Source organism: Bipolaris zeicola (genome assembly GCF_000523435.1).
Source record: "Bipolaris zeicola 26-R-13 unplaced genomic scaffold scaffold_99, whole genome shotgun sequence".
NCBI classification, from domain to species: domain Eukaryota; kingdom Fungi; phylum Ascomycota; class Dothideomycetes; order Pleosporales; family Pleosporaceae; genus Bipolaris; species Bipolaris zeicola.
The window spans coordinates 52,309-75,099 of NW_006912148.1; the positions used below are offsets into that span (position 1 = coordinate 52,309).

Here is a 22,791-nt window from a genome sequence, read left to right on the forward strand (position 1 = left end):
AGCAAAGCACAATGTGGAGGGTCAACGGGTGTGTAGAGTGGAAGCAGGAATGAATGCACAATATGTTGAAAAAGAGAAAAACGACTTGAGCATGCGTGAGAAAGTGATGGAGACGAGTGCAAGACTGAAAGAAAGAAGACCAAAGAGTTGAAGAAAGTGGAAAAAGTTCGGGCCCTTTTGAACAATTCTCACATCGCTCAATCTCGCCGAAAATGCGAAAACGAGGCAGACCGGCGGTGCCTTACCTTTCCTAATCCAGGAAGACGACCAAACCCACTAGGGTTATTGCTCCCTTGGCGTCATCTCCAGCAGGTAGGGTAATGCTATGTTGCAAACATGATTGTCACTTACCTAGCTAACTCATCATCTAACACCCATTCCTTAGAAACGAATGTCAAGAAACAAAGCAAAAAGTGAAGAAAATAGTCAAGCACCGCGAAGGAAGGCACCGACCTCTTTATACCCCAAACCACCAACCCCACCCACACTTACTCTCCTCCCTCTTTCAGACAAGAGAAAGAAAAAAAAGATTTAAAATTAGAAAGGGGGAAAGAATGTGCCACGGAAATACGTAAAAAAAGGCCGCAACGGGAAATCTCCCCAATTGAGGGCGGGGAGAGAGAGAGAGAGAGAGGCGAAGATCGTATATAGTAGAGCGGGTTGTGTTACGCGTCCATAACATGGGGTTTTTTTTATTCCTTCATACACGCATGATACACGAAAAGGCCCTCTCTAAACTTAAATAAACGGGAAATAGATTGGCGAAACGACGATCAAACCCTGTCATCTGTCCCCTTCTTTTTTTTTACCCGCCTTCCCGCTGCTGCTACGGCTGCTACTGCGGTGACGTGATAACGGGAGAAGGTGTGATCGTCATTTCGTTCTTCGGAGATTCGCCTGGATAGGTAGATGTTGGACGTTTTTTTTGGTCGCTTGGGTATGCGTGTTGGTTGATGGTTAAATAGGGGTGGGGGTGGAGGATTTTTTTCCTTTGAAGATCTTGTGCCCTTTTCGTTTGGAGGAGGATTTGGAGGTGTGGGGTGCGGTTTGGATCACGATGGGGGGGGGGNGGGTTTGGGGAAGGTACGCCTTGATGGTTGTGTGTGGTGTGGGAGGTGGACTTAGAGGTTTTGCGGTGTCTGAATGATGAATAGTGGGTTGGTGAGTCTCCTGTAGGACTGAGAGTGGGTGTCTTTTCTCTTTTTAGATGTGAAATAATGTATACTCCACTTCATTGGAGCTGTTCTCATATGTGTGTCTGTGAAGGTCTCATCTGTTGCATGGGAAATTGTTTGTTAGAGTATGTCTGAAGTGAGATGAATATTCGGGCAAGAGGTGCAGACACAGAATAAGTAGCAGGTATTTTCTGGACTGCACGATGGTCCCTAGAGAGATTTGAAAGGTGAATGTCGGGCTATGTGAGGATGCTCTTTGCTGTGTCTTCCATACACGTGGCCATGCAGTCCCTGTCGTGTGCGCACTTGTATCGCATTTTTCATGGCGATTTATTATGGCAAAAGCTGCCTGAGAAACAGCTTGAAGTAGAATGCTCTGAATAGATGCAACAAATCAGATCTAGATATCATACTGAGCTGCACTAGTCTGCTGGATGGCTGATGCAGGCCAAGGGCGAGGGTTGGTGGAAGCTATGGCGTCACCCTGCGACCCTGAAGATCGGCAGCGACGGCCTCTTCGGCGGCGCTCACTGGCCGTCGACCAACAACAAGATGCCCTCGACGGCTCGACGCATACCAGACATTTCGATGCCCTCCGACGAGCGCTGACTAACCCTCTGCTCCAATGCACCCAGCCCTCTCTACATTTGCCGATCATGTCGTCAAATACCGTGACGCCCTCTTCCTGCTCGCGCCACCGCTCTACGTCGTCCTCACGGCTGTCGCTGCCCTCTACACACCCACGCACCATTCGCTCCTCGTGACGGCAATCTCCTGGCTCATTGTATGGGTGCCCACAGTCTTCTGGGTCGGCATATACTCCAACAGCAGCAGGCCGCAGAGGAAGGCTGCCTGGCTGGCTGGCGCACTCTTGGCTCTATCAGCAGTATGCGACCGTGCCGCGTGCGACAAACATGGCATCTGGGCTACAAAGGTAACCGCCTGTGTAACAACGATTCCCTCTCGCAGCTATTGACTCCCTGCAGGCTCTATTGCTCTTCCTCACCAATTTCTTCGCCGACAATGAACTACTTGCCAAGCGCCTCGCCCTGCCCACCTACACTGTCCCGGACGACCATTCCCATGCCACCGAGAAGAAACTCCCCGCCGATGCAGCAGGTCACATAGATCAGCCTGGGAATTTGTTGGTGCTGACCGTCTGCGCGAGCTGCGCCCTGGGCGTCTACACCATACCCACGACTTTTATGCTTGGACTTTGTAGCGCCATTTTCGCGGCCGTTGGTCTTATTACATTCAGGTCCATAATTGTGGCAGCAGCACCGGATGAAGGCGAGGACACCAAGCGCAGGCTTACGACTGGTACTCTGGATCTCCGCGCTTCGATATCAGGGGTTCAAAAGGCACAACGGCTGGCGGCGCTGAGAGATGTCGCTGTGGCCATTGCGGTCGTGTGCGGGATTGCATCCATTCTCATGGAGTCCTCGGTATCTGCGAGCAACATTACATGGGAACCTGTGTACCGGGATTACAAGCGCGAATGGAGAGAGGTGCACAACTTCCGTATCCTTCAGTGTTTCTTATGGATGCTGCCTGTGACCGCATTTCTAAACTTGCTCACTTTTATCATGGTATGACGTCCTCCCCGAGTCTTTCATCTAGGGCTAGATCTTTAGAGTTCTTATCCAGGGAGTTTTTGAACCAGCTAACTCCCCGCAGCTCTACCTAATAGGCGCTGGACACCTAACTCTAGTAACCGTATTCTCGCTTCTTGGCACGAAAATGCTCACCGCGCCGTCCTCCTCCTTCATAATCTTCATGGTTATTTTCGATTCAACTGCCTTGGTCTATCTCTCAGAGAAGCGCTTTCGTGAGACGGGTGAAATGCGACGTTTTAGGGGACTGAGAATTATCACTTTTCTTGCCACAGCTATTGCGGTTGGGGGGCTGCTTGTAGGACGCTATAATGCATCACGAGCAAAGCCAGTCAGATCTGACGGGTTTTTTGTTCCATCTGATGTTGTTTCCGGCCCATCGCTGAATCCAATCCCGGTAGACATGAGTAAAGGGCATCCAGCTGCCCAGTTGATGGATGCGGCTGAAGCGGACTTCCAAAAACTTCTCAATCAACAGTCAAAATCTCTCACTGAGGCTGTGGCTGAATACCGCCGTAGGTACGGGATACCGCCGCCTCCACATTTCGATAAATGGTACGAATTTGCTACACGGAATGGTGTTGTAATGGTGGACGAATATGACATGATCAATGAGATGCTGCTACCGTTCTGGGCACTGAAGCCAGCAACGATTCGGTCGCGCGTTGCGAACGCCCTCGGTCATGAGGATAGTTCACTGTTGGCTGTTGCAATAAGACATGGGGCAGTAGAGAACTACCAGAATGGCGAGGAATGGCAGCAGCAGGCGACCATTGGCATGATGAAGCAATTCGTACAATACCTGCCCGACATGGACCTAGGCTTCAACTTGCACGACGAACCACGAGTTGTGGTCCCCAATAACCTTCTTTCTTCGATGGTGGCCAAGGCAAGAAACGAAGTTCTTCCACGTTCTGCGAAGAATGCTGCTCCTCGCAATGGGTTTTCTGCTCATCCAGTGGATCTAAATGATGGCACTCGATTTGTTGAGAGCAGCACGACTAAGTTTAATCGCTTCGCACATCAGCAGACTTGGACTCATTCGAGATTATCGTGCCCTGCCAACTCACAGGCCCAAACGTTTGAAGACGATGCTGCCGACAACCGCAAGGTCTATGCCGCCAGTGATCTAGGCTTCGTTTACAATACGACTGCCTTCTCCGACATTTGCAACTCTCCGTCGCTTTCTTCGACGTATGGATTCTTCGAACGACCCAACGCTTTCAATATCATTCACGAGCTTACACCTGTATTCTCACAGTCCAAGATTTCCAGCTTCCAGGACATTTTGTATCCGAGTCCGTGGTATTGGATGGGCAAGGTGGGATATGACGAAACGCGCGACACAACATGGGAAAACAAGACAAATAGTCTTTACTGGCGCGGCTCTACAACAGGAGGTTTCAGTCGTAATGGTGGCTGGAGGCGCCAACATCGCCAGCATGTTGTCCGACGCCTCAATGCACCCGATACAGCTCAAATCCTTGAGCCAGTTCGCGGCCCGTCCAAGGCTGGTGATACCATAACTAACTATACCATTGCCGAGGTCGACCGCAGAGCGCTGAAGAACCTCATAGATGTGCAGTTCTCCCACATCGGCCAGTGCGACCCCGGTGACTGCGACGCCCAACAAGAGTTCTTCAAAGTAACTGAACGCGTTGATGGCCAAGACGCATGGTACTACAAGCACCTCCTGGACATGGACGGCAACGCCTTCTCCGGCCGCTTCTACAGCTTCCTCAAAAGCAAAAGTCTCACGTACAAAATGGCCCTCTTCCGCGAATGGCACGCCGAATGGCTCAAGCCATGGGTCCACTACATCCCCCTCAGTCTCCGCGGCGACGAGCATCTCGACCTTGTCCGCTGGTTCAGCGGCACCAAAGTGTTTGATAAAGACGGAGATGGGAAACTAGATCATAGCGATGCCGATGGTGGGAAAGCTGGGGGAAATGGAGATACTGAGGGTGAGAAGAGGGCAAGGCGGATTGCGAAGAGGAGTACAGAGTGGCATGATAAAGTGCTCAGAAATGTGGATTTTGAAGCGTGGTTTTTTAGGCTGCTGTTGGAGTATGGGCGCGTGGTGGATGATAAGAGGGAGGAGATTGGGTTTCCGGGGCCGTGAAGAGAGAGGAGAAAAAAGATATTGAGGGGTGAAAGCTAGAGGAATGGTAGGGGGAGGGTTTCTTTTATCTTTTTTTTCCTCGTTTGGATTGGATTGGATCCGATTGGATTGGGCTGGGGCTTTTCTTTGCATCTTGCATCTGAGGGAGGGAGTGTTGGAAATAGATTGGCGTGGTGTGGAGTTTTCTATCATATCGTATGTCAGGAACTCGAGGCTAGTTTAAGAAAGCAAAAATGGCATCCTGAAGCTTAGTTTGTGATTTATCTTTTTCGGTTTCTGCGGATTGAACGAGAATGACTCTTTTAACTGGTGATGGAAGTTAACTAGTATTAATGACGGATTAGGGAGTTTTCCTATTCGACTTTTTTTTTCTTCATCACTTTTCGCCGAGTTTGCAAGTACGGATGCTAAGAATGAGGAATAAGTACTGCTGTTCTTTGTTTTGTTTGGGAAATGTTTATTAACAAGAAAGTCTATGTTAGAAACATTTCTATTATCTCTTCTCTATCCGTTATCATGACAAGCTTCTTGCTCAAAAGCCTGGCGTTGTTACATACCAGTTGACAAATCTTACCCCTTGAGAAAAATCTTTGTGCAAAGTACAAGTAAAAGTATGGGATTTAGCGTTTTGATGGGGAGTTGAATAAGGGGGTTTACGTCTGGTTCTGGGTTTTTGGCTTGGTTGGAATTCACTGAGAAGAGTGTATACAGCGTGAATGTGTTGAGAGGCTTGCGGGATTATGTTTGTTTGACATTGTCTTTATCTTTGAGATTCCTGTTGTGAAAGAGACTGCTAGGTGCTGTCTGAACAGTTTTTGTAGCGTGTGGGATATCTGAGTTAGGACCGTGGTTTTGTGGCTTTCGTTAGTGACTGTTCATAGATGTAGTACTAGATATTTGCCTTTCTCCCCTTTTGTTGAATTATAGGAGGTGTATGGATTTCTGATTACGGGATTTCCACTCTTGGGATTATACATGGATGCTGTTGAACGGGAGAGAAGATAATGTTTCCTGGCCTATTTTGAGAGACGATAAAGTAGGTGCGAAGATGACAACGAAAACTTGCACATGTACATTGTCAATCTTGGTGGAAAACGCCTCTGTCGGTCTACTGGGTTTGTCTTATTGTTTTCTCCTTCCTATCGTGCTTGTATTTAGCTTGTATGCAGACATGTTTCTCTAAGATAGATGACTTAGATATCTTGTATGTGAAGATTGGAACTCAGTGCAAATTGCTAGTATCTGAGATAGTGTTTGTAGTGTCTATTCTTTGTGTAATGAGATACTGGAAGTTACAAAAGCACATATGTTGCTTCGAAGTAAACAGCAATGCAATCTTTCAACTAACAATGACGTCTGCTAAAGCTTGCATCGTGTTTTCATGATTTGGCAAGAATTCGTCTGAATTGATGATTTACCAGACCTTTCTCAAATTATCTGATGCTATTGCTCAGCTGGAAGTCTTCTCACATCTCGTAGTATAATGCTATGTTCCCGCACAGTTTAGTACCGTGGATGGCGTGTTCTGTTATGCTAACTCTTATTGAAGACTAAGCTGGATTGGCATTCGTTACTCAGAATAATTTTTCAACCTGCCGAGCTGCTCTTCGTTCGCTCTCCATATAGTCCCCGAGCTCAACGACTAACGTCATAACTTCAAGAACCGGGAACAGACTTTACACTCTTGCTAACATTCCTAAAGACTGCCGTTCAACGACAATGTTCTGCTCCCAGTAAGCTATAGTCAAACTTTCAATAATCTCGGTCTTTTTTGCAAGTTATTATCAAGCTCTGGCTCAATGCAACCTTCTGCCTCCAAGTTTCGGCGATTTGTTACATCATCCTAGGAAAACCTATCGTAGTTTCATTCCTGGATCTATAAATTGGGCGCGAGCATGATGCTTGCAATGAAGTCACGCGTGCGTGTTGATTTGGAAGGACATATCATACGATTATTCATAAAGGCGATGAGAATATCGGCTTCCGACACCGGCCATGAGGGATTCAAAAACTTTGGTATCGCTATTCGGGAGCAAGGTTCCGTATTCCCCCTTGTCTCCCTGTTGTCACATATTCCTATATCTCAACCCCTGCACAGTTGTAAGACTGCTCACGATCAAAACCAAGGATATTCCGTATATACGCCCTTCACTGGCTTTGTTAATGCTCACAATGAATGATGATGTGCCTACATTCAGTCACAGGCATTAATATCTCATACCAAATTTGTCGCCCGAACAACATGCTGAGTTATGTCGACGGATATGGAATAATAATATCATAAGATGCAGTCATATTGCTCAAAAGCTAAATGAAACGAGACACTCAATATCTGGGGTAACGTCGATAGATCTAGAGCGTTCTGTCCAACATGCTCCTCGTCTCGAAGTTTGGGGACCGATGGATCTACGGGACAATCTCGTCTCCGACTCCGAGGCATATAGTTCAAAAGACGAAAACTTTGCTTACTGTTACATTGGTTAGGCCAGACATTAAAACGCGCAAGCCTGAGTCCGTTTCATAGCTGATCAGTGGGGACAAGACTTGCGCACGGCGTAATACCGGCCTTGTGAAACTTTCAGTTATGTATGACATATGCGCTTCGGACCGAAAGCCACAACACGACGCGGCCGGAGTTCCCGTAACAGGGGTATCGGCTCTCACTTCACTTTCGAGTCGAGTTCTCTCGCGATACTTACTCGCCTTAGGGGGAAATCATGCAATATGGACACTGATTCGTTGTTATGACTGGGAGTCGAGAAGGATCGTACCCTGGAGCATCTTGACATGTATACACTGGGACAACGGCCTAACGGCGAGTCACATCTGTAAGGAGAACGAGTCGTATCGTTCTCTGTCGTCATGGTCACAGGGTCTAACTACATACCCTGCTTTGCTGACAAGGGCAAGGGGAGAACCCTCAAATGACATGACTCGGGGCGCAAACAGAGGGTAAGGTGTATAGAAATTCCAGATTGAAACTATGTCTACTGCTTGTTTTGCTCATTAATGCTAGCATATAGGCATTTTCTCAAGATTGAACGAGAAATCCCGCAAACCTTATTAGAACCCCTCTTTCACGAAAAACCACAAGTTTTATATTCCTCAGAATACGGTCCGAAAATGCATTTTATCCTATTGGAAGAATATCCTTGAATGCCGTAGTACTTTTTTAGCGGATCATTGCGCGGCATTGCGGAAGCAAAACCTATTCTTCTATCGTGGTGTATGGATTATCACCAAGAACAGTTCCCCAATTCATCATGCGGTCATAGGGATATAATATGTGACTTTATCGAGGATCTGCTGACAGTTGATCGGCCGGCTATGCATGCAACACGGGACGAGTTTATAGTGTCGGTCGAGTTCCACGATGATCTGGACTCCAGGTAATAGTTCCGGTAATAATGAATGTGAAGCAGAGACATCTACGCTGGCAATTTCCCGCCAGTAGATTCCACCACAGAGGTAACGTCTTCTTTGAGATCTGGGATAGCATTCGAGACTTGCCAGGCTAATTGCTCTTGCAACATCCGGTATGCATCGATGCGGCCGTTCAGCATCTGATTCATCCGCTGCACAGTTTCCACAAACTCGCGAGTGAAAATGTCAGGGTTCCTGGAGTTCTCGACATATGACATGACCTCAGGTGGTATATCGATGTGTACAGAAGGTGCAGTCCTCGATAACTTTACTAAGTTTTGCACCAGAGATTGGCTGTATACGCGTCAGCCACACAGCCGTTCAAGTTGCAGAACTATTCACGCACATCTCACGCTTCATAGCCTCTTGTGTCGTGTTGCCATGGTGATCATACGCTTGTACTATAAGATTGTAGAGGTTTTGAACAATGTCTTTCAGTTGGGCTTCGACCTCGACAATCACAGCTAAGAAGAGCATGAGAACAGTGAACTAATAGTTTGCCTAGCCACCTACCATCTGAATTTGGGGTTGTCATGTTGATGTTGACCGTGAAGTTTGTGAAGGAGCGTTGGCGCGTGACAACGTGACAACGTGACACATAGGTTGGAGGTGCCAAGCTTCGGCTAGACTTACCAGCCTTGATGATCAGCTGGCGTCATAGCTCACTTTACATTCACCTTTCAACAACGACCTTCACCTCGACCGCACAGCAGACCTTCGTCACGTGTTCAAAGAGTTGCTGAGTGTAGGCAATAATGAGAATCCTCCTGCGATGGCGGAGAGCATGATCCGGGATCCCGATGTCCCTCTTTCGCAGCCACCAGGTCTTCGGGCCTCAGCACCATCTACTCCAGGAACTACAGGGAACAACCTCCATAATCATCCTCGTGCTACAAGCCCAAATCGACTAGCTGATTCTCAGAAGCTCCGTCTAGATCCTACCTCGGACAAAGCGACTGCAGCATTTATTCGACGCACGCTGTGCTCCCACAATGTGCTACTTGGCAACGGCGAGAAAGGACGCAGTACACCGCGACCGATTGAAGACGTGTTACCTCCCTTGACAAGTTCAAATGCCGTCGATCTCCAGTTATATGGGGTCATTTCTGTGATCATCAAGGAGTTTGTACAGACGTGGTACTCAAAGATCACTCCAGACCAAGTATTTGTCAATGAAGTGATTCAGATCATCGCTCATTGTACCAGAGGACTTGAGCAGCGCCTACGAAAAGTCGATTTGGAACCACTGTTGCTAGACGAGATCCCTGAGTTACTTGAGTCCCATCTAAGGTGTAGGTGATTCCGATCCTGGACTATTGCATGAAGTGTGTCTGACACTCTGTGGCTAGCTTTTCGCATAGCGAAGCGACAAGCCACCTCGTACGATTCACTAATATCAGACCCGCGTACAATCTATCATACGCTCCACCCACACCCTGCACTCTCGCCTGTTCCAACGGATATGATTCCGGCATCAGTTGTTGAACAGCGGGAAAGCGAATCAGCATGGCGTCAACTGCTTGTTCACGGCGTATTGGCTCTACTTCTACCCACTGAGGACCTAGAGAATGGTTGTCTTCGCGCACTAGTTGCCGAGATCTTTGCGGAAATGATCCTCGGAAACGGTATTAGCGGGAAAGCCTGCGAAGGCTGGGTATTATGGGAGGGTATTACAAGAATAGCTGAAGTGCTACAGACGGACGCTACGAAAGAGAAGGACTCCCAATCAGAAGTTTCTAATGGAGAGCAATCACTGACCCGTCTGGAACGCTACGGGCTTTTGCCGCATGAAGGGACGGAAGTCAGATCGACAGAGCGATTGGACGCTGAAGAGCAGCGCCCTAAGCATCCGCTAGCATCGACGGCGGGACTCTTCTGGGCTGTTGTCCAATATGCATTCATGGCGTTTACTGCGGCGCGCGCAGTGATCTTGTGTATTGCGACATCATCGTCTCTCCCGTCGAGATATGTCACAAGCGAGCAGTCATCGGGCCAAGCGCTCGGCCAATTACAAATGCCGCAAACAGAAACGACGACGTCAAGGCGCCCGTTGGGTGCCAAACGGCCCGTAGTGAGTATGGCGCTGTGGAGCTGTGCAGCACAGGTTGTTGAATTAGATAGCCGCATGCCTTGGCTGTCAGGTTTCACTTCAATGCTCCATCGTGGAGCCTTGGTCGGTCCAGGCAGGGTGGGTGAGACGGATGGTGTATTGGACAGGTGAGTTACGATAATATCTTCTTTTTCCTCTGGATGCCGTGGTTGGCCAGTGGTTGGGGGTGATGCTGGTCCGTGCGACACAGGGCGAGATAGCTCCGCATGCGATTTTGGTCACTTGACTTGGCTTCAGCGAATGCGACGGCCCGCAGACTCACACACTGGAGTATCCCTGTCGTGGCGCATCGTCTCATGCAAGCCTCAGCACCCGTTCCGGGCGGCAACTCGACACGTTTTGGACATGGCGACTTGGCGCTTTTGGCCCCTCACTTTTGCCAAACACCACCACGCAACGCACGATGCTTGCAAATGGGGCCCAGACAAGTCTGCAGCGCGACTTTCCGTCAGCCAACAGGACAACATGGGAGCCTACAAAGGGTCTGCAGACCCTAGGCCGTCTCACCGATCGTTCTCCTCACGCCTGCCCGTACTGAGTTTGGGTTCCGGCATTGGCCAAAAAAGATCCCGACCATGCCACCATGGCCGGCGCCAGCTGACATGGCCTCGACATTCCGTCTTTGCATCTTAGCGGCCTGCAACTCCACTGCCATTGTCTTGCCGTACTGGCAAGCATGCGCTTCGCTCGTTCGATGCATCGAGGCATTCGACGAATAGCCCAGAACCCGACCTTTTGGGTGCGGCTTGTGCTGACTGCGACTCCTCGAGTTGCGCTCTTTGTACAACCAGTCAATTTCGCTTGACATGGGCATTCGCCTCACTTTGTGAACCACATCAATATCCCTCTCCACCGTCCCTCGACCCATTGGCCCTATGCGCCCTGGTCTCCGTCATGTTCAACCACCAGCTACCTGTCCCGCGGCCTAGGTTGTCCATCGAGGCCGCCATACACACATTTGTCCTGTTTCCGCACCAATTGCCTTCATACGTCTCCATTGTATTGCGGACACTAACCACGAGCATCTGCAGATTTCTCTCCCACACTATACACACCAGGATCCTAAACCCCGCTTTCCTCCCAGTGGCGCTTCGCACCTTTCGTGCAACCATTTTCCCCAATAATACGCTTGGGCCCCCACGCCAAATGCCAACGGACGAAGAGATCAAGACGATCAAGCACTGCTGTGCCGCTACACTCCTCAATCTAGTCCCAGCTAAGGTAGCAGCAACTTTCTTTGCGAGCGATGAGCGCGAGGCTCAGACTCAGCAAATCGAAGACGTTCTAGGCTGCCTCGATGACACGTACCTCAACAAGCACCTGATTTTCCAGATTGTGGAATTGATTGTCCTGCGTCTGTTCCCGGAATTAGGAGAACAAAGCGTAAAGGATCTTTTGGAAGAGCGTATCAGCTGAGATGATGGCATTTGCACCGTCATGAATTCGCAACTGAAGTTGGAGACCCGCTCTTCTGTTGCTAGGCGCTGAACAAAGTCTCACCGCTCAGTGTGCGCGAACCGCTGGGCGCGGCCCGTCGCGCGCTTGTCACTGCTTCTACCTTGTTCAGGTGACTGCTAGATTCATGACTTGGGTTCCTGGTCGCATACATGCTTCCTCTGCAGGTTTTTCCTCGTATGGCCGCAACAACAGCGACCACCGCAACTACATGATGTACTGTCATGTATTACCAACTCACCGCGCATCCCGTAGTGAGACGTAGTAAATACACCGCTGCTCCTTGTAAAGAGGGGGTTCGGCCAATCAAAAAATTCATCCGCAAAAAATTGTTGAGGCACATGGCGTCCAAACAGCGGGCTGCCTGCATGCAGCGGCGACCACCTGACTATTCAGGCTATTGCCGAACGGAAACTACGAGAAGTGTACTACGAGATACCCCACAGTATTACCCTAAACTCGAACCAGTCTCGAGAAAAGTCACCCTCCATTACGTCTGCTGCGAAGCGGATGCTAGGAAATATCGTCATGTAGCAGGGGAACAGCAGTCTAGTGCACGTGTATGAACAGCGCTTGGACAGCCCACATCTCAGCCGCTCGGGGAGCGCGACGGTCCGTGTCAGGTCGACAACTGCGCGGGGATAAATCAATCGCATACAACCGGCAGCCCTAAGAAATCGATATTGGACGGCAAACGATACGGTGCGATACGATGGCAATAGAGACAGCTTCCGCTATGCCTTTGTTCAATCGGACCAGCCTGCCTACTTTGAATGTAAATTCATGTGCCAAAGCTGGCTTGTCGCAGTCCCACCCCTCCTTGCATTGAAGCCCCACAGCACGACATGTATTCGATAGCGGGTCTGGTTCACGGTGCTATCGTGAACCATTGCTCGCCGCGGAGCATTTATGTTGCCACCAGTCTTTTCTCGACTATTTCTAGCGAGTCCAAGCGGTTTCAAGTTCAAACACATGTACTTCCGACTCCCGATCAGGTTCCAAATATGCAATTGCTACAACCTGTTTTGGCTGAAGGCACGGTGGGCTGTATAGCTCTGTTTCGAAAGACTACCCCGCATGCGCCTAAGTACAGGGCTTAATCGACAATTGCCTATCGCTCTCGCCGGGGTTACAGCACAGCTGTACCTGACAAGTCGTGCCTGGAGAGCCTAATGGTGTGGTCATATTGTTTCAAGGCATTGGTATCCGGTTGGGCAGCAGTTGCGCGGAGGCCGTGATGACCGTGATGGCCGGGGCTGCCTCCTCTTGCGGCGCAGCTATGCATCTTGAGGCTTTCACCCTTTCTGATCCTATCGTGTAACGCGCGCGCGTTGAGGGCGCGTGCGTAGGATTCAGGTCTGCACATGCCCGCTTTTCTACATGTCTTTGTCGGCGAAACTGACATGTTGACTGACTCGGTGCTCAAGGATAACCGTTGAAACATTGATCCTCTGAACTCCCGAGGCAGACAGGGAAGCCTGTTTCGGCAGCACGTTGTGAAGCCGCGCGATGCGCACTATGGAAAGAGCCACGACCCTGGAGGCGCTCACTATCTCAGAATTTCGCGAGATGCAACGTCGCCCGTCCCTGAGTGGCGTTTGGGACAGGGATGTCTAGTAAAGACCAGCAACCCTTCTTTTTGCACGGCCCTAGCGTCGTGAACACTCTAGCATCTACCATGCTCTCTCTCGCTAACCGATTGGTGAGCAGGGGGCGTAATGGGCAGCAACGCTTCTCTCTTGACCCATGTTTCAACGGTTAAACAGCTTGAAAAGCCACTTGAAGACGGAAGCGGGGAAGCTGACTCGGGAAATGCAAAACATCACCCGTAGCGGGCAACTACTGTTTGCGGAATGGAGGTCTCGCCACCCTTTGTAGGGTGGGTATGAGGTTCCAATAGTGCGGCATACGGCAGACTTACAGCAGCCACTTCGGATGAAACAAGCAGCTACGGCATTGCTAGTTTTACGCCTCACTCAATAATGAGGCAAAATATTGGATGATGAGCGAGGGATGAGGTGTTCGCTTGCAGTGTATCGTATGATGGCAGTCGGCGTCTAAGTGACAACGGGAGATGAGCATGACGTACATTCTGTCAATGCAAATCTTGCGGCCAGTTCGCCACATGATAGCGAGTCGTGTGTTCTGCTCGACGTAAGTTGCACTTGCAAGACCAGTTCATGCAAAATCGGCTGGTTAGCGACTGAGTGGTATTCTCTGGGTAACCGAAGAACAGGGCTGACAGGGAGTGCAAGGCGGCATGGACACGTCAACCACTTACGGGTAGGTAACACTGTCATTTCTACATGGAACAGCAATGCGCACTGCGTATGCAATGCGTAGGTGCCATTGCGAGATTTCTGCCATTCAGATTGATCCTATTCTGCCGCCAATTCCACAGCTAGCGATCTGTGTCTTATCGGCCACACGTGACACGACTACTCGGCGCACTCTGAGAATCATGTGAATGTGACTTTGTACGTGGCTAAGAGGAGTCCAGAAGCTTGTCCATGTTACACGCATGCGCCAAAACTGCCATCAACATGTCACCCGAGAGCCCAAACAATCTAGATGCCGGGATTCTGTTGCTCCAAGGAATCCTGCTTGTCAGCCCGGTTCCGCGCGCAACCCCCCCCCTCTTCGGCCTCCCCATGCTACGTTGCACAGCATAGAAAGATAGTCACGTGGGTGCTGCTAGTACAACGCAGGTACCACGACATGAAGAGAAAAGGAGCCAACAGGAACATGGCAATTGTGAAGTTTTGCCCATCGGTATTGTTCCCTGGGCCAATTCTTGCCAGCGCACTGTGCATTGTACATTGCGCGTTCGACCGCCCATCTAGACCCCACTGTGTGTGCGGGGGAGCCGCCTAAACTCGGAAAGAACATGCTTTTTTACCTTTAACTTCTGTTTTTTGCGCCAACAGGCTTTATTGGCTGTTGTGGCGCAAAGCCAAAGAGGCACCTTTGTGTTGTAGATCCAGAAAGAATAGGCTATCCCAGCCGTATGTGCGTGGAGAATGAAGCACGATAATTCAACTTTTTTTTTCGCTCTGCACCTTGTGTAATGGCACGTTTTGTCAAACGACTTTTCTATTTTGTTATCTTTTCTGGTTCCAGCTCTTGGTATGCGATTTTCTTTTCACTCGAGGCACCCAGACGCGTTCATTCGTATTCGTATAGTAGCCTCTTTTTTTCCTTTCTGATTCCCATTTGGCGCCTGCAAGCGCGCGCCGGATTCGATGATCGAGGGGCTTGATCTTGCATGCGCATCGAGAGAGGACGCGGAGTCGGGGACGGCGCCTAATGGCATCGAGATCTCTACGTACGTAGACATAAGGGCCGAAGAGTGCATCTCCACTTGCGCGCGACGGAGGGAGTCAAGAGTAGATACGTAGATACGTAGGTGTGTAGATATGTAATTATGCATACTTTGTGAAGTGCAGAACTGGGCCACACGCGCGCCTCGGCCGTTATGACAGGTGCGTAATACAAGTAGCGTCATCCATGTTGCACATGCGGTCTGTCAAGTCGTCCCGCGCGCCGCGGTCTTGCACCTCGGTACGTGGAGTGAGAAAAAATAAGAAAAGACAAGGGCCAAACGATGTGTTATGACGAAATGGAGAAAATGTGCTCGTATTTCCTCCTACTACTGAACCTTGCATGCGACTGCATGATACTAGTTGAAGACTGCATTCTGAAATGTACTACCTCCAATGTACTACTGCTTCAAACAACGCAAGGAAAAGTAGACGCCTCGTACACTTGCATCGATCCTTCTTCTACTGCAAAAATAGTCAATGCATGTCCATTATTTCGCAAAGCCCCACAGGCAAATACTAGAAGCAAGGAAAACAAGAAAGCAAAGCAAGTAAGAAAAAATGGATTCCTAGGTACTTCCGAATACAAAGCGCAGTACAGTCAGCCCCGTACCTATCTTACTCAACCTACAAATCCCCACAAATACCTACATACAAGCCCAGTACCCACACCCACCCGCGCAACTGGAAACACCACCACGAAAAAAGGGGCCAAAAGCAAAGACTGCCTATCACTATGCCGAAATGGATGCCGAATTCGGCCATGTGTAGTTTGAGCGGAAGAGCCGGGTTGTGGGGATTTTGCAACTTGCTTTTTTTCACACTTCGCCATGTTTTGCCCAGGGTTAGGCGCTTTTCGGGGGAGGGGCTGATGGCATGTTGCTTTTGGTAAAACGTCTTTCCTTTCATTTCCGTTTTCAGCTTTCGTCTGTAGAGCTGTACTCGGGACCCGAAAGGGGAGGGGGGGAACCAGTTCGGCGAATTAAAGTAAAGTAACCGCAAAGAAAGAAAAAATGACTCGCTGTTTTGGATGTAACCTACAGAAAACAGCCTAGTTTTTGGCTGTCTTGCCTTCTATCGGTCAAAACTAAAGTATAACATGTGTACAACTTTTACCGAAAGACAAAAATGTCCGAGGCGAAAAAAAAATGCCTAGCTACACTTGCAAAGTACCCGGAGAAAAAAAAGCAAATAGTCAGCTGGAGTTTTCGGCAAAACGGGCTACCTGCATTAGTTTAGGCCATGCTTTTTTTTTGGCTGTCTCGCTTTTCTAACAACCACCATGCTTCTTAAGCTCCGAAGCGAAATACACGGCAGATGGGAGTAGGCAAAAAAGCAAACGCTTTTTAAAAAATAATAATAATGGAAGCGAACGTGTTTTACTTTCCGCCGAAAAAGAAGGCGAAAGGAAAACAAAAAAGAGGGACATGGCAAATACGCGACAAATGTGTAAAAGCCATACTTTTTTTTTACTTGCAAGCTTAACACTATAATCCTTAACCTATAACGTTACAATAACAACCCTAGTAAGATAATAGTATGTCATGAAGATCTTGATTTCCCACAACCCCCCTGTCTCGCCCCCCCCCACTCTCGGCATATATATTCAAATAATCAACACATCATTTCTCGGCGACCGAAAAAAAAAGAGAGAATGAGAGAGAGAGAGAAAGAAGGGGCTAAAGGGAGCAAGGGTTGTTGGGACAAGGGGGAAGAAAGGCACCACGACTCGTGTGTTGTTCATGGATAGACGTATTTCTACTTACTATAGCCCTTTGAACGCATACACCCCCAGTAAAGCCCAAAACAGGAGCTGATCTGGTATCAGAGACAAGATGAGCAACAAAAGCTGCATGCCGCCCAAAACGGTTGCGCGCACAAACCCCACCCGTCCCAATCCGTCGCAACACACACACACACGCCCATCCGCGCGTCCGCAGCGGCCCCCGCCCCCATCCGTCTGTCTATCTCTCTGTCTGTGTCGTCGCCCCTACGCATTAGACGACCCTGATTTTCCCCTTTTGCCCCCAATCCCAGTATCCCATGATTCGCTAGTACACACACCCCTTCATTCCTTCGCCCTCACAGCCCTCCCCATTTTGCCAACCAGCTTTCTTCCTTTACCTTGGCCTTTTTACCGATTTCTAAAAACACCATTCCTTCCTTTCCAGCTCCCCCCGTACTAACCACGCCCCCCCCAAAAAAGAAACCGCACACACCACTCTCCGTTCCCAACGGGCGCCAATGCTTTTCTCCCGTGGCTTGAACTAACAAGCGAGCGAGCTGTGCAAAAAGAGAAGGAGAGAAAAAAGCAAAGAACAAGATGGGAAACCCGCTTCTGGGACAGCCCTTGTTAATTTTTTGACTTTTGTTTTTTTTTTTGCGCGTTTGCTAGCTTGTGCTTGCTGGCTTGCGGCTTTTCCCGCTTGCGCGCCCTCCCCGTGTAGTCTCGAACGTTGCTGTTCGGGGAGCCGGGAAAGAGGGAAGAAGTGGAAGGGGGGAAGGAGGGAAGGCGTGGGCGCGGCGGCGCCGCCTCCTTGGTGTTATTTTACAACGTACCGATAACGTACGTAACGTACGTGCGTACCGACAAAAAAAAGAAAAAAGGGCGTTGAGGGAAAGAAAAAAATGGTTCCTGAACTCTAATTCTTCTTGCTCTTGCCTGTGTTGTTGCGTGTCTGAAACCAAAGGGGTAAGGTAGACAAGACAAGAGTGTTCTAGATGGGGAAGGGTAGGGGTGTGGGTGTGGACGGGAACAACATGTCAATGTTGAGACAAACGACGTAGCTGATTTGAGAATGTGTACAACTTTCCCTTTTCTTCGTCTCGTCTTCGCTTGTCTGTTTGAGAGCGATGTCATGGACGTACATCACGCCAGGGGCCTGACATGTTTGAGAATACAGAAAGGTGTGTGTGGGTGTGGGTTGTCGTCATCTGCGTCGCTTGTAATTATAGAAGTAAAGTAGCTCCTGTTCGTTCTCCCCCCCTTGTCAAGGGTACGTTCGGCAAATGTGTGAGTGGGCAAATCTCGTTTCTTGTTTCCTTTCTTCTCTTTTCGCCCTTCTGTCTCGGGAGGTTGCAAAAAAAGAAGAAAAAGCAGGGCAATGTGTTAGGTGTGAAGCGGGTCAGTGCTTCGGGACCGGGGGGGGGGTTCGTGAGCTTGCTGCCAACGGCGGAGGAAAGAGAGAGAAAAGGGCAAAAAAGAGCCGCCTGATAGTCCCCATCGGCGTATTTGAACGGGCACTTAGTGTGTAGGGATAGATAGATGGAGGAGAGGGGAGGCTTCAGGATGGACTTGCTCAGTGTGGCTAATCTCCGGCACGATCAACAGACAGGTCGAGGTACCTTTGGGTGGATGTTTTGCTACCTTGCGCCCATCCCTTGTGCAAACGGGGGGCCCTGCGTGCGTGCGCGGGCGGTCGAGGTGGCCGGAAGGTGCACGGGCTCCGAGAGGCCGAGCGGCAAGTACCATCTGTTCACAAGCGCAGGCCCGTCTGGCGATCAGTCGAGTGCGTCAGTGCGTCAGTGCTTTGCTCCCGCTCCAAACACCCCAGCGCTGCCGACTAAAGGCTTAAGGTCAAGGAAAATGACTAGCACTCAAGGACACCAGGCACAAGCGTACGCAGTCGTACTAAGCATTAATAACATTTCAAAGCATAAAACAACCCTTACAATCAGCCAGTAGCCTGGGCAAGGGGGTTGAGCAACTGTATCGAGCCACCTATGGGTCACAACGACGTGTACGAAACCCTTTGCTCCCTTCACACTCTGTTACTCCAAACTATAATGTCGCCATACCAAGCAAATATGAAATCAATAATGGAGACACTAAGGTAACGCGTACAGGTTAATGGCCCGCGCGAGCGGTTACAATCTTTTTTTTTGCTAAAGGAATGAGTCGGAAATTGGGCTGTGTGCCGGTGTGCTGTTGTTGCGCGCTGCCAAAGTGGGGGTATAGTGGTTCGTCGAGTGATACGAAAACGAGAAAAAAAAACAAGACAGACAGGCAATAGTTAGCACGTAGTAAAAAGAGAGAGAGAGAATAAGTTGAAAAAGAGAATAGAAGAAAAAAGAATGCTAATAATGCGGAGACGAAAATGCGGTGCATCAGAGTAACAGAAGGAAAATGAATCAAAAAGAAAAAAGAGTGGCTCCAATGAGCAATGTTAGCCGTTTGGGCAGGGTGCATCGAAAACCCTTGGCCTCATGATCCATGAGCCTTGTGCAATCCTGCCATCCTGAAACCAAGCGAATCGACAAAAGCCGTTCCACGGAATAAAATAAATCATAGGCGCATTAAGGGCGCACAGGGCCAGACATGATACCCAGTGACGCAGCCGCCCAATTAGTGGATCGCGTCGACGCTCTCAAGCTTGCTGGTGGCAAAGTTGGACTCTGACACCCGTCGCATGTCAGAGGACAAGCCCTCGGAGTCACGCTTGATTCGCAGCTTCTCCATGAGCTTGCCAATGGTAACGTATTCTTGTGGCTCCACCACGAAACCCGCGTTTTGCGACTGGAAGAAGCTCATGACGAGCTCCAGGGCCCGTGCCGCTTCCTCTTGCGATGGTGTCATGGACAACGAGTCGGTACACGACGAGCACTTGTCGTCCGCTTGGCCCGACGTAGTCGGCAGGGGAGGGGGTTGCATCGAGTTGGGCAGTTGTGTAGGCGATAGCGACATGGATTCGTCAATGGCGGGTAGGGTTCCAGGCATATCCGCCATGGGCGAGTCGAGTGTGCCGCTACTGACGTACTTTGGAGTCAATGCATCTGAGGAGCCCGGGGGTGACATGTATTGCTCCACGCCCACGAGCATGGGAAACGTCTGGCTTCGCGGCCGCTGAAAGTTGCCTGACCCGGGCTGTCCATTGGCAGGCTGGCGATTCGCCATGAATGGATTGTTCTGTCCACAGGCCGAATCTGGTGTGAAGAATGGCGACGAGAGCGATGTAGGGCTCGTGGGGCCGCCTGAAAAGGTCGAGGGCGCATTGTCTGTGAAGACGCTCGATAGTGAAGTACTACTCTGGGAATGGAAGGGCCTGCGATGAGTTCCATAGTCATACGTGTCTGGGCTTTCGGTCTTTAGGTTCTCTTCGCTTTTCTTAGTCTTCATGGTCGTAGTGGCCGGTGATACTCTACCTGGCGAGGTTGGCGAGATGGCATTGGGAGTGTGCGCGTTGGACGGCGGATTCGAGGTTCCCTCAGACTCTTCTGCTATGGAACCCTTTCTTGACTTTGCACCCATGAGGTGGTTCTTTTGCTTGAACTTTTCCAGCCAGCTGGTGCTGTTGGCCTTGAGGTGGCTGTCCGAGTTGCCGACGGTCTGTGCAAAGAAGCGTGCCTTATCGCGGATAATGGCATCCGACAGTGGCAGGCCTTGCCTTTGGTGGTTTCTCGCCCAATTTGAAAGTGCACGCTCAATATCGGGAAACTTGCCCTTTGATCTTTTGATGGGCGATCGGCTGCCATCATCTTGGTAGAGGTACTTTTCTTTTTGGCGCAAGACTTTGGAAACGGTACTAGACAGCTGTTAGCAGGGCGGAAAAATGCACAAGGTAAATGCAGCAGTACCTTCGCTCTACGCCAAACATTGCTAGATTATATCGTCAGTGATGCACTGAGGGAAACACAGACTTGGGCTCATGGGCTGGGCGTACCTCCAATTTCCGTTTGCTTGACTGTGGGGTTGTCCTCGTGGTACTGGCACATGCGCCTGCGGTCTGCGTCTGTAAGGGTCTTTCGAGGCGTGGATGAAGTGCGGGACTGGGTTGAAGTGGCCGAGACTGGCGTTGCTGAAGCGGGTGTAATGGGTGGAGGCGCCGAGGGGAAGAGTGGCGCCTGGTATGTCGACTGGCTGGTGAGCATGCTGGGCCATTGCGGCATCTGGGGCATGATCAGGGGCTGCAACTGAGGATGTGTGTTTCTCGGAGTCTGGTGGGTTTGGTGGGGAGGGTGCATGCCAGTGGCGTAGATGGGCTCCATGGGAAGGGGCGGATATGTGGCGAAGCCATTGTAGTCCTGGACGGGCGACTGGTGGTGGGGGTTGTAGGGAGCATCTGGGCGCCAGGCCGAATGTTGGTCCTCAAAGGGCTCCTGGTGGAGGTGATGGTCGTGATCCATGTGCAGTTGGCTCATGGCGGGCTGTTGGAAAGGGAAGGAACTATTGCAGGCGGGATGGGGGCACGAGCGTGGGAGCAAGTGTCCGTGTTATACAGAGGTCAGAGGGAGTAGAGGGCTTGAGGCATATGCATCTAGGGCGTGGGGAGTGTTGTGATGGTGGTGGTAGTAGTAGTAGTGGTAGTGGTAGTAGTGTAGCGAGGGCATGCATGCATGGGACGAGGGATGGGTATGTAGTATGCAAGTAGTTATGAGTGGATGTGTGGGTGGGTGGGTGAGTGGGTGGAGGTAGGTAATGTATGTATGTATGTACAGCAGCCAGGTACAAAGGCGGGTGGAGAGGATGGATGGATGGATGGATGGATGGATGGATGGAGAATGGCTGATGGCTGATGGGGCGAGGGTTGCAGGGAAGGGCTGGCGCGTACTTGAGGACAAGTCTGGGGACGGTGGTGGTCGCAGGGCCCTGGCGGTGCGATGCGGGCGCGGCCTACCGCAGCTGGCGGGAGAGGACGCCCTGTTTGTTTCGAGCCCAAGGTTGCCGGCAAGCCTGGCGGCCTGGCGTGTGCACACACAGACACAGACGCACACACATCCACATCCACATCCACCCACACCCTATCCCCGAATCCCTGTCGCCGTCCCGGCCAAGCGACGAGCTGCAACGTTGGGCTTAGCGCGTGCGGGTCTCTCATCGCGGATGCGCCCCTAGGAAAACGCGGGCCAGAGTTATGCGGCCGCCGGGGCTAGCTCGCCGGTGCATGCCTCGACCGCGACCATGTCACTATGTACTTACGTATGTATGGATGGACGCCCCATGGCCGTAGCTAAGTACAATGTACTGCCTGGCTGACCATTGCTGCATTATCTATGTACGCCATGGTACCTGCTGCTACTTACCTGCTGCTATTACTACTGCTCTGCTCATATGGCCCTCCTCTCCTTCACCCCCGGCTAATCTGACGCTTCCCCACGACCACACACACACACACACATGCCATCCCCTCCCCTACCCATCCCATCCCTCCCCAAGGCCACCCACCGCACACTGCCCTCCACCCGCCGTCCGCCGACGCCGCCGCTGCTCAGGTACGCGAGCCAGTGGCGATTCCCACCGCGCCGCCACCACGTCAATCATCGGCGGTGCATAAAGGAGACACGCAAACTGTCGACGGCTGAAACGCTTTCGGAATGCTGCGATAATCGCGCCCATCAACACCACTCATCCGCACTAGCTTTTGCCCGCCAGCCACTCAGGCCCCGGCTGCCATAATCCCTTAGCGCCCGACTGACAGCCCGCCCTCTGAGTCGCCAGCGCAAACCTCCCCCTGCTCATTTCTCTGAATCGTCCGCTGCCTCCGTTAGTCGTCTACACCAATCCCCCAAATCCATGCCGTGAAAAAAAAAACTGGGCCTTGCACTTGCACTGCTGATCAAATGCCTTTCCATTCAC

The 22,791-nt window shown here is 50.6% G+C and overlaps 6 protein-coding genes across 6 annotated transcripts; 3 read left to right on the plus strand and 3 right to left on the minus strand.

Moving 5' to 3' along the window:
• Nucleotides 1-1,800: 1,800 nt before the first annotated feature.
• Nucleotides 1,801-4,910, plus strand: COCCADRAFT_5939 (glycosyltransferase family 90 protein; the record flags this gene model as incomplete). The annotated part of the gene is made up of 3 exons (XM_007715157.1): nucleotides 1,801-2,109; nucleotides 2,162-2,764; nucleotides 2,853-4,910. 3 exons carry the CDS (start codon nucleotides 1,801-1,803, stop codon nucleotides 4,908-4,910), a joined length of 2,970 nt encoding a protein of 989 aa, XP_007713347.1.
• A 958-nt stretch (nucleotides 4,911-5,868) lies between these two features.
• COCCADRAFT_98934 (uncharacterized protein) lies at nucleotides 5,869-6,093 on the plus strand (the record flags this gene model as incomplete). Its single annotated transcript, XM_007715182.1, has 1 exon — nucleotides 5,869-6,093. A coding segment is annotated over one exon (225 nt), but the record flags the coding sequence as incomplete, so codon positions are not given.
• Nucleotides 6,094-8,338: 2,245 nt separating this feature from the next.
• On the minus strand, nucleotides 8,339-8,868 carry COCCADRAFT_37714 (uncharacterized protein; the record flags this gene model as incomplete). The annotated part of the gene is made up of 3 exons (XM_007715183.1): nucleotides 8,339-8,627; nucleotides 8,680-8,797; nucleotides 8,847-8,868. 3 exons carry the CDS (start codon nucleotides 8,866-8,868, stop codon nucleotides 8,339-8,341), a joined length of 429 nt encoding a protein of 142 aa, XP_007713373.1.
• A 237-nt stretch (nucleotides 8,869-9,105) lies between these two features.
• COCCADRAFT_5941 (uncharacterized protein) lies at nucleotides 9,106-11,859 on the plus strand (the record flags this gene model as incomplete). Its single annotated transcript, XM_007715158.1, has 3 exons — nucleotides 9,106-9,625; nucleotides 9,683-10,550; nucleotides 11,475-11,859. The coding sequence occupies 3 exons, from the start codon at nucleotides 9,106-9,108 to the stop codon at nucleotides 11,857-11,859; spliced, it is 1,773 nt and encodes a 590-aa protein (XP_007713348.1).
• A 61-nt stretch (nucleotides 11,860-11,920) lies between these two features.
• COCCADRAFT_37716 (uncharacterized protein) lies at nucleotides 11,921-12,124 on the minus strand (the record flags this gene model as incomplete). The annotated part of the gene is made up of 1 exon (XM_007715184.1): nucleotides 11,921-12,124. The coding sequence occupies one exon, from the start codon at nucleotides 12,122-12,124 to the stop codon at nucleotides 11,921-11,923; it is 204 nt and encodes a 67-aa protein (XP_007713374.1).
• A 7,439-nt stretch (nucleotides 12,125-19,563) lies between these two features.
• COCCADRAFT_37717 (uncharacterized protein) lies at nucleotides 19,564-21,341 on the minus strand (the record flags this gene model as incomplete). Its single annotated transcript, XM_007715185.1, has 3 exons — nucleotides 19,564-20,740; nucleotides 20,793-20,814; nucleotides 20,879-21,341. 3 exons carry the CDS (start codon nucleotides 21,339-21,341, stop codon nucleotides 19,564-19,566), a joined length of 1,662 nt encoding a protein of 553 aa, XP_007713375.1.
• Nucleotides 21,342-22,791: the final 1,450 nt, after the last annotated feature.